We start from the raw sequence: 11,205 nt of genomic DNA on the forward strand, positions 1-11,205 counted from the left end.
TAAAAATTGTGTTGGCATTTAATTGTATTTATACCTAAAAAAGGAAATTTTAGGGCAGGAACATTGTTTTTATCCACCCGTAAGTCTGTCAATCTTTTTATTTTTTTTTCGATGAAACTCCTCTGGAACCAATAAATGACCGATAATCTTATGAAAATTTGAGGCAATAAAAACATTGTCACAATGAATTATTGCAAGAAGTTCCCATTTTTGTTTTGAGGGAATTTTGCCACTCTTGATTGTAAAGTTTTGGCCACAAATGAATATGCTTCTGAAACAATTTGTCAACAAACTCCTTTAATGCAACTGAATAGAATTTCATGAAAATATTTTATTAATAGACATACTGTGGAATCATTACAAATTAGTGGGCACCAATTTTTGTGGATTGTGGTATTTTTGCTTATTGGTGGGGATTTAATTTTGTAGATGCATATGTTTTCAGTTAGAGAAATCTTAATTGGTTTTTGTCAAGGATGTAAATTGTGGGAGAGAGCTACCCACAAATATCATGAAAATTGAGCCACCGTGAAATCAACGATTCCACATACCGGTAATTAGGGCCCTGATCAATGGGCATCCAATAGTGATCAATCTCTCCGTTCCTCTGTCCTTTCGAGATCACTTGTCCTTATTTTCTTTCAATATGGCTCAATCTGGCTCATACTTTACCAACAGAGTGCCTTTGGTCAAAGTATGTGCATTGACCTTATACAAAGTTTCTAGGGCAAGGTCATATCAAGCTACTTTAAAAAAATCTTTGTCCAGAGCATATCTAGGTATTCTGTTTTCTTAGACGTAGCTGGCTCAAATTGCAAAACAAGGGTGGTTAAGGGTGTGCAATCACCTTTAACCGGGTTTTTAAGCGTAAGGTTAAGGTTATAGCAGAATTATGTAAATTTAAATAAAAATCCTTGTCCAGATCATAACTTCCTGCCTTGACTCAAAGGATATGCAGTGATCTTAAACAAAGCAAAGTTTTTAGGTCAAGGGTTAAGGTCATATCAGACCACATCAAACTTTATTCATATATTCTCTTCCCATAGCTACATTTGGCTCATTCTTTTCACTTCCACTTTAAGTAAAGGGTGTTGTTGGCCTTCTAATCTGGATCATACTTCACCAACTGAGTGCCTTTGGTCAAAGAATGTGCAGTCACCTTGATCAAAGTTTCTAGGTCGTCCAGAGCATATAACAGGGTACCCTCTTTCCTTTTAGCTCTATCAGGCTCATACTTCACATAAACAAGACTATTCAGTAAAGGGTATGTTGTGACCTTGAACCTGGTTTCTATAGCTCAAATTTGAAGGTCATAGCAGATCTCTTAAAATCAAGATTTGAACCATGAATTCTTTTCCATTGGCTCAGTTTTGCTCAGGTAAAAAAAATGCATGTAGGTGAGGTAAGTTTGTTATGAGCTTAAAATAAAGTTCAATGCATGCCAGCTTAACAAATTTCAAAGTCATGTGTTAAGGTCAAAGCAGTGTCCTCTAATGCTTTTCAACCTAATGTCTATTATTTTAGATGGTTACCACCTTAACAAAGTCTAATATGTAGATGCACACATTCATAGGATATTTTGATTCTATTCTGGAAATTTAGCCATTTTTTAATTATAATTTTGGCCATTATACTTCTGAAACAGTTTGTTAGCATAACTCCTCTAAATCTACACTATCTTAGAATGCTTGCATAGTAATCTCACAAATTGTAGCATTGTCGTTCTTGAGATGAAGATTTTTAAACGTATATATATATTTTTATGTTAACCATCAAACCCCTCTTACATTATAGGTCAAAGTTCAAGGTCAAACAAGTTGAAATTTCAACTGCTAGTGGAAAAGTGTTTAGCTGCATGTTAATTGATAAATTTTATGCTAAAAAAATATGATGATCAGCAAAGTATGTTTATTATGATTTAATAGTTTATTTTATATTTAATAGTAATATCAACTATTCATGTTTACATTTTCAAGAACCAAAAAAAAAAAATATAAATTCTTGAAAAACTACAGGTGTAAATATGAATATTTGTAAATACATATAAATTAGGTCCACAAGTAAAAAAAATTTAACTCCATGTCAATAGAACATAATAAAAAAATGCACACAAAAAAGAACAATAAACCAACAAATGTGTAGATATACTTAATAAAAAATTTATATTAAAACTTTTAGATTAACAATAAAATTTTGAATATAATAAAACTGCCTTCTGGATATTCACAGTCTGTAACTACAGGTATATAGGACTCATTCATCTGAGACAAATACAGGTCAAAATATCAGACAGCTGCACTACTTTTAGTTAATAAATAATGTGTGTACATGTACATGTATACATATTTTAACATTTATATGCTCTATACAATATATTTTGTAAATTAAGAAACTACATGTACATTGGTGCACTTTTGCATACTTTGAATAAATGCAGAATTGTTTGTTTTTAATATTCAATAAAAAAAATGCATGTAAATTGAAATAGAATATCATCATGTAGTGAAAATTTATTTTGTTCATTTCAGATATTTTATACTGATTAAAAGATTTAACAAAATCACTCAGTAAATTTTGATTCATGTCTCCAAGTAAATCAAAAGGTGGCAGACTGGTTGGTTATTAATTGGTATAAAGTAAAAAGGCTGTAAAAAGCTTTTTTTGAGTAAAACCCGTGTTAAGATTGTACATAGTTTAATGAGAATAAGGTGCCTGAGCTACGAGACTAAGATAGACACAGTTAGTATCAATTATACTGTAAACATAGTATGATAAGCATGTTTGATATTCAACAAAACTGACTTTTCAGAAAGTAAGATCTGACTTTGTGAGTTACAAGTGAATACATGTATCAACCTGTTATTGCATGTAGCCATGTACATACATCTATATGCTATGTACTTAATTAAGGTGAAACTACTTCTTTGAAAAGCATTAAACAGAATACATGCACAGCTGAATGTAATATTTTTACAGCATATTTGCAGTTACAATCACAAGTTTATGCTGTTTTTACATGATTACAGTTAGAAATGGCTTTTCTTATATTGTAAAATTCATAACAATGATAATTTAAATTGCACATACATGCATGGTTGTAAATAAAAACAACTCTTCAAAAAAAAAAAATAATAAAGTGGTGATATTATATTCATTACATATAGAAACCAAAGAATTACATGTGTAGAGAAATCTAAATAAGGAGTATAATTCTGACATCCAGATGACTGACGAAGGGCTATCGATTCCAATAATTTAACTTTCGAAGTGTCTCTTCCCATCCAAGTATAACATGTATTCTGAAAGATTAAATCAAGTGAATAACTAACTAAACTAAAATGCTTTACAATGTAATGCTTTTCTAGAATTGTTGACAATTTTCTCCCATCTTTTTGATAGGAGTGAGAAGATTGCCATCACTAACTTAAAATGTACAAAACTATAAGCTTCCAAAAATTTTTGTGAATTAAGCACTATTCAAATTATGACCCATATCTATCTTTTAAAGAAAATTTTTTTCTTAGATCATTTTTTCCTGATAATGTACTATTCTTAAGTGCAACATATTTTGTCTGTACTAAATTTCTTGATTCTTGTACCTGCATAGGTCTTTGGCATGACGTCTGGTATGGTGGGTTCATGGCAACGAAAAGTGAAATGGAAGTTATTGCTGGTGCTGCGTGACCCAAGGTCGGGGTCTATGACCTCAGCATGGACGTGGACCTGTATGTCCTTGTCCTGGGTGTACACAATCTACATAAAAAAGTGTTACATTGTAAGCGTGTTAGTGTAATGCAAAAAATAAATGTATTGGTTCTCAGGCAAAGTGGCATTAGGTCAACTGATGCCAAACTGATTACTTTTATTGCCATATTGATAAGGAGCGTAATCCAATGTTTTAATAATTTTAATTTTAGAGCTAAAATATGAAAATTTAGTTATTCCCCTTCGCAACCCTTGCAATGTAAATATTTGTTGTCCTAAGAGACTCTTCGTATACAGTGAGATGGAGCAACAGTCTTTCAAACTATGGTACCAGTACATGCAATACTTATTTTCACAAATATGATTTTTCACTACCAGTATAATGGTACATATATATCAAAGAAACATGCTGAATGTCAAATACATGTACTAGTAGAAGACAATGCTAAATGTAATGACTTCAAAATAACTGTACATCTTGTTCTTGACAACACAATGTACACACCTGAGAGGACATCAGAAGAAGAGACCTGATCTCCACAGACTTAAGAAATGCAATGTCGTCCACAACCCGAACAGTGATGTTTCTGGAAGAGCTGAAAGATTTATAACAATTTATTAATAATCAGAGGAAAATTTGAGATACTTCCACATATTATTAAATAGAGTTTACTTAGAAACAGCCCTTCATATCACTTATGTTTTGAACATTTGTACCACAAGTGCTTGTCATGATTTTTCTGACTTTTTAGGTTTAACCATCCCAGTAAGATACGAAATTGCACTGGGTACCGTAATCATTTAACATCATAGGAGTAGTCAAATTTCTGACATCTGAAAGACTGTAAATAGTTTGTGTTTGTACCTGAAAAGGTCAGCAATATATCAAAACTACATGCATAAGATGTGCATATACCTGAAGTTGATGAAACTCAAAATACATACCAGAACAAAGCTGTATTTGCCCAGGCTAGCTCATAGGCCTTCCTCATTAGATATCCTCCAAATATCTTGTTATACAGATTTCTGGCCTAAAGTAAGTAAAGAAAAAAATAATTAGTTATACTTAATAACTTGTATAATAACAACAACATTTGTTATGTACAGGGTATATGCTCCTCATAAATCTTCAAACACAAGTAGAAATAATTTCAAAATAGTTTGCTCAACAGTTACACAAGAAATAAAAGTCAAATTAAAGAAATCAAAACACCCAAAATGGGCTAATTCTTTAAACAGATAAATTAATTATCATTGCTTTATTAGGAACATATACCTCTGGGAAACAGATATGTAGGTTTTTCAGAATTGTTTCTTCCATCCATACAGTGTTGTCTGGCTTCACTCGCTGGCGAAAGGTTTGGAAGCTGCAATAACACAACATGTATACTGATTGACCTCAAACAAATACACATGAATTTATAATAAAGGTCAGAAGTGACTTATGTTCCATTGTTTTCCTACATTTTTTTCTATCTTCCCGATGTGATTGCTTTGAAAAATTATGTTTTAATTTTTTAAACAAATATACAAATATTTTCATTGGTGCAAACATGAGAATTACTGTACAATAATTGGCAAAGGCCCAAACATACACAAAAAACAGAGTTTTGTTATTATTACTGGTACATGTCAGTATAGAAGATACATCATCAAAATTTCACATTTGTTATAATTCTTTTCTATTTAGATACAGTTTTAATGGAAAATATATATGGAATACATGTAAAGAGACTTTACTTAGGCATTCAATTACATTTTGCATGTTATAATAAAGGAAATGCAAAATATTCTAGCTTTGAAAATAGTAATGTACTCTGTATTTTTTGGGGCATAGATGAATATAGATTCATATACAAATACTCGTAAATAATGGATATATTTTCATGGAAATTTAAAGGTAGGGATTTCTAGTCTTACTCGCAAAGTAAATTGCCTCACATGACTTCTACATATAACCCCCTGACAAGACTTGTAGAAACCATAGCATCCTCAGCTCCATGGAGAGCTTACAAGCAGAGCTACCAAATTAAAATGCTTATCCTTTTTCATTCACATAACCAGCTTGTCTCATGTGCCAGGTACCCGTTTTAACCCCTGGGTGGAGAGAGTGCACAAATAGAGTGAAGTAACTTGCCAAAGGTTACAATGTTACCACAATATCGAAAGACCAGACTCGAACCCAGGGCTACCATGTCCAAATCAGTTGACACTATGAACTGCGCTAACACCTCTAGAAATTTATCTAAAATTGAGAAACATCTAGTGTGTCCTTAAAGTTACATAATGTAGGCATGTGTTTGTTAGAACTGCCATCAGTCTATCAATGAATATTACACTGGACCAAATTTTGAGGAGCTGACATAGCCTTACTTGGGATCCAGTGTCTGTAGAAATTTTTGGTGGATCATTTCTCTCTCTTCTTCACTCGGGTGGGTTTTTAGAAGGTTTTTGTTAGCTTCTTCTTGTCTTCTCAATTTGCTTGCTAATAAAATGAAACACAATTCAAGTGTTACGAGTTGTTCACTCATGCAGAATTATTAAGTATTCCAAATGTAAATTTTTTATGTATACCATTCCCCAAGTCATATATCTTCTCCTCCTCTGGATTTTGAGGTTTCAATCCACATATAACAGCTGATCTGTTATTTAAAAAATGCAAAAACATGCATTACATTGTTCATAATTTTGATAGTAATTTTAGTGTATATTTAATTCAATTCAATTCAGTTTACTGACATCACCATGGTAGCATACAATCAATTGACAGACAAAAGAATATTATAACATAAAGGTTATAGCATAGCATATACATGTAAAGTACACCTCTCTCTCTCTCTCTCTCTCTCTCTCTCTCTGTATATTTAATTCAATTCAATTCAGTTTATTGACATCACCATGGTAGCATACAGTCAATTGACCGACAAAAGAATATTATAACATAAAGGTTATAGCATAGCATATACATGTAGAGTACATCTCTCTCTCTCTCTCTCTCTCTCTCTCTCTCTCTCTCCCTCTCTTGGAGTCAATAAAGATGTAAACTAACTTTTTAGTTGCAGGGTTTCTTGCCACCATTAGAAACTTGGCCACAAGGATGGTATGAGTGCCAGAATCCACCTTCTGCAATTTAAAGTGGGAGTTATATGAAACAAAACTCATAGTAATGAATTTGGTCTTAAACTCTTAAACTCTCTCTCTCTCTCTCTCTGTGTTACAGGACTGACGGTATCCAAAAATAAGCATTCCATGCTTATACATGTACTTATATTCATACTGATGTCTATATCTATGAAATATATGTGTATTGTTGCTGTAAAGCCATATTTTACAGTAAAACTCATTTAGTACGAACACGCTGGTATTCAAACTAGTCTGACCATCACATCATATAGTTTTGTTTAGTTATCATAATGACATTGGTAGATTACTTTCATTAAAATCGGTCTCTATGAGTGAGGAAAATATTATTTAGCGGCCGATATGTGCATCAAAACTTAATAATTATATGTTTACATTAGATATTAAAGTAAAATTTCATTTTAATTCATATCTGTTAATTATTGGAGTCCCCATTAAAATTCTAAACAAACCTTTGCAAAATTTTATGCTATACATATTCGGATATAACGAATTTACGGATATAGCAAACTGATTTTGAGTCCCGTAAGAGTTAATAATAATGAAATTTAACACTTTTATAACGAATTTCTTTCAGTTTAATAAAGTTTGCACTTCTATTTCACGTAACAGTTTGAATACATTTATTTTCATATAAATTTTTCGACCCACAGTCTGATCATTATGGGTATCAAAGTACTATATTTTTACTCTAAGCCTCAATTAGTAAAAATTATAGTCTTGTGAAAGAAAACATGTATATAGTGAATTCACTATAGTTATTACCGGTATTACCAATTCGTTATACGGATATAACGAATTACAGATATAAAGAAGTTAACCTTTTGGTCCCTAGGACTTCGCTATAACCGAGTTTTACTGTAATTTAATGATTATTTTTCAAAAGTACTTATCAACTTATGGTTATGTAAGATTGAACATTTCGTTTAATCTTAAAAAAATAAATATACTCAAAACATGTGAAGACATTTATGTTTGTGCTCATGGTGCATGAATTAGCAAAGTGTATTCATAGAAAATTGAACGTCACAGATTTCCATTGCAAATACTTTAAGGGAAAATCCACTGAATGTACATATTTAATTGTATCAGGACCATAGAAAGTTGAATGAAAATTGAATGAAATATTGGATCATGTGACCACATTTTATGACATGTTTAAAACATATACATAGAGGTGGAGAATACTCTGCCCACCTGTTGTAATGTTGTAGTGACCTCCATAGAGGACTTTCCAGCCCAGGTCACATTCCCTGTCATACTTATATCAACATCAGGAACTATTTCTGCTTGTTTCTCTAAAAAAATGATTTTATGTAAAAATTGTTTGAAAGCATGAAATAAAAACATCAGTTTACCCATTGTCCATAAAATATTATTCTTTAATGAAAGATTGTCTATACCCATTTATATTGGTGCTATTTACATCACAACAAACATGGTACAATATTTTCTCCCTTTACCTTTGAACCTTTTTCCTTTTTTTAATTTTGCAATGTTGTTGAATGATTAATCATAAAGTAAAAGAATATGTGTTGTATTGTCCACATCTAAATTCTTACGAATTTTTCAAGAGAGATCAAAAGAAAATTATAAACAGTAATCACATGGTCATTTTTGCACTCAGTACATGACTTACCAATTCTATCCACTAGAGCTGTGACAATGGATATTCCTGCTTTCTTAGATCTGTCAACCACTGTATGTTTGTAACTTACATACACTAAAATTAAAAGATAGAAAATTCATTGATGTACTGAATATGAAGCCTTAATTTATTCATACATCTGCATTTTACTTTTAAACTCAGTCGAAACTAGAAAAGTGAGAAAATAAAATCGTTTTCTCTGTTGATATTCTTGGTCACAAATCCAAAAGCATCATAATGCTCATCCTACATGTATCTGCATGGGCCATGTACAAATGAGACCAACATGTATAAGACAGAATAAGAACCACCATTTCATACCTGAAAATGTATCCAGGTCCTCCAATATCCTGCCAAAGCGTATTCCCTTCATGCTTGGATTGAGGTACTTTTGTCGGGCAGCAACATCAGACAATGGGATAACCAGCTCGGAGTAGCTGTCAGACATACTCCGCACAGGAAGTTCCTCCTGTGACTCTGCAACGTATGCCAACTCAACTTTTTCCGTTCCATTACTGGCTCTATATAAATGACACAAAAAATGTTTGAAAGAACTTCATTGTTTTGGTATACTATAAATCAAAATGTTTATTGTGATGGCACCAGTGCATGTACATGTTAATGTAAAAAAACAAATGAATAATATATATCATTATATATTTTCATAATTTTTTTATTAAAAAAGCAAAACACTAGCTATTCCTATGTAATTCGATCGAAATGTCTTGGATATTATTAACTTATTCTTATAATTAAAAGCTTACCCAATTAATTTTTGTGACCCACCGACTAGGTCTTTTAAAGATTCTCTTGCTAAAATATAACAAAATATGCACTTAATACATGTACAGACATTGCAGAATACATTAAGACATTATGAAAAGAAGTATGTGGTAAATTTTACAGTATGGGTATATTCTGATGAAATCTACAAGTGTGCCATGCTTTGTGTACCTAGTAGCATAGCTTCAGATCTGTAGTTCCTGGTCTGAAAAAATTTGGATGGACGACCTTGGACCCAGCTCATCCATCCGAATTATTTCAGACCTGGAGCTACAGACCTGGAGCTACTAGAAGCTCATCTTCATGTTTAGTAAATAATAATCAACATTTGACACTTTTCTTTATAAATGTAACACACTGATTGAATAATTTTAACAGTAGTATATATTAAGAAAATATAATTTAATATACTATGATATTATGTTTACAATCATAAAGCATGAATTGAAAATGATATTTCAAACCCCAATTTAGCCCTTTACACTCTTGTGTACCTGTATATGCAAAAGATAATGCATATCAATGAATATATCTAGTAATAAAAATTTTGGAATAAGACTGAGTTAATACTTTTTAGATGTGTATGGTTACGTTTTTAAAAATAGTCTGCTGCAAGACATTTAACATGCATTGAGGAGTTGGCATTCATTCTTCAACTAAACAATGTCACTTTACCAAAGGTTTTCTTTTTAAAACCAAATCTTAATTGACAAATAACAAAACTTTCCCATTCAGCTTCTCTATAGTTTCCCTTTATAATTTTCCTTTTTTTAAAAAAGGGGGAGAAAAAGAGCCTGGAACTCTGTATAGCTAATGTCGTTTTTTTTAAATATTGATAATAAATATAAAGAACTTTACTCTTCTTATAAAGAAATCTGTTCAACATAACCAGTTGAGGTCCAAGATTTAAATATACCTGCTGCAATAGTCAAATGACGTCTTGCAGGAAGTGACCTCAAATTTTCAATGAGTGATATGTTGTGCCCAGTTTTGAGTTTCTGACAATTGGAATTCACAGCATTTCTGTAAATCAAAAATAATATGATATACATCGTAACATGTACATAAGTACAACAAAAAGAGAGAGTTTTGATGGCATTTCAGTAATTTCATGCATGTGTAAATATATTCATATTTTTTTCCTGATTAGATATATAACTTTTTACCTACAGTCTGAATGCTTTTGATTGTAATGGCACATATTAGTATACTTGCAAACAAAACCATCATATGTTACTAAAATATAATACAAGTTTACATTTTTTATGTACATAATCATTCAAACAAATATGAAATGAAATTAAGTAAGATCAAGCATTTATTCCTTCATACACATAGGCCAAGATACATCAGATTGATCAATAATAATTGAAATAAAGAAGAAAGAAATATTTTCAAAAGTTTCAATCCTGCATATGCTGCACGATTTACGGATTACCTGATAATCATCAAACTTCTTCTCAAAAACATTTTATGTGAAACCGTTTTGGCAATTTTTCTCTCTGAAGGCAGTTTGGTCCAAAGTAATATCCAGGAGTAAAGTATGATTGGTAGAAATTACCTTACAAGTGCAATACCTCTTTGTTGTTTTTGAGGTTGTTTCCTTTTTAGATATTTTAAGAAGTGTAATTAATCAAACATGTATGATTTTTATGACTAGCATCCGGTTTTCACACGTGAAATTTACAACTAACTCGGCAGCAGTTAACCAAGTTTTTCACTGTTTTAAAATGCTTGAATGTATGAAAAAAATAACCCCAAAATAATTTGAACGGCTGAAAATGATTGAATTCAGTTATTTTTGTTGATCAAATGAGCTTAAACTGCGACGAGTATGCAAGTACATATAAATCTTCATATCATCTTATCGTAAATGTAACGTCCTTTTCTACTGTTTTGCCCCAAACTCAGGCCAAAGTTTTCTGTTT

At 31.5% G+C, this 11,205-nt stretch overlaps 1 protein-coding gene across 1 annotated transcript; it reads right to left on the bottom strand.

Moving 5' to 3' along the window:
- Nucleotides 1-106: 106 nt before the first annotated feature.
- LOC128189137 (acyl-coenzyme A thioesterase 9, mitochondrial-like) lies at nt 107-11,168 on the bottom strand. Its single transcript, XM_052860620.1, has 15 exons — nt 11,122-11,168; nt 10,716-10,880; nt 10,194-10,300; nt 9,259-9,307; nt 8,816-9,015; nt 8,486-8,569; nt 8,044-8,144; nt 6,755-6,828; nt 6,280-6,347; nt 6,079-6,190; nt 4,982-5,072; nt 4,651-4,736; nt 4,211-4,301; nt 3,600-3,753; nt 107-3,299 (listed from the first exon to the last, which is right to left on the bottom strand). The coding sequence occupies exons 2-15, from the start codon at nt 10,745-10,747 to the stop codon at nt 3,256-3,258; spliced, it is 1,293 nt and encodes a 430-aa protein (XP_052716580.1). The 5' UTR covers nt 10,748-10,880; nt 11,122-11,168; the 3' UTR covers nt 107-3,255.
- Between the last annotated feature and the right edge of the window lie 37 nt (nt 11,169-11,205).

Source organism: Crassostrea angulata, chromosome 6 (genome assembly GCF_025612915.1).
Source record: "Crassostrea angulata isolate pt1a10 chromosome 6, ASM2561291v2, whole genome shotgun sequence".
NCBI lineage: Eukaryota > Metazoa > Mollusca > Bivalvia > Ostreida > Ostreidae > Magallana > Magallana angulata.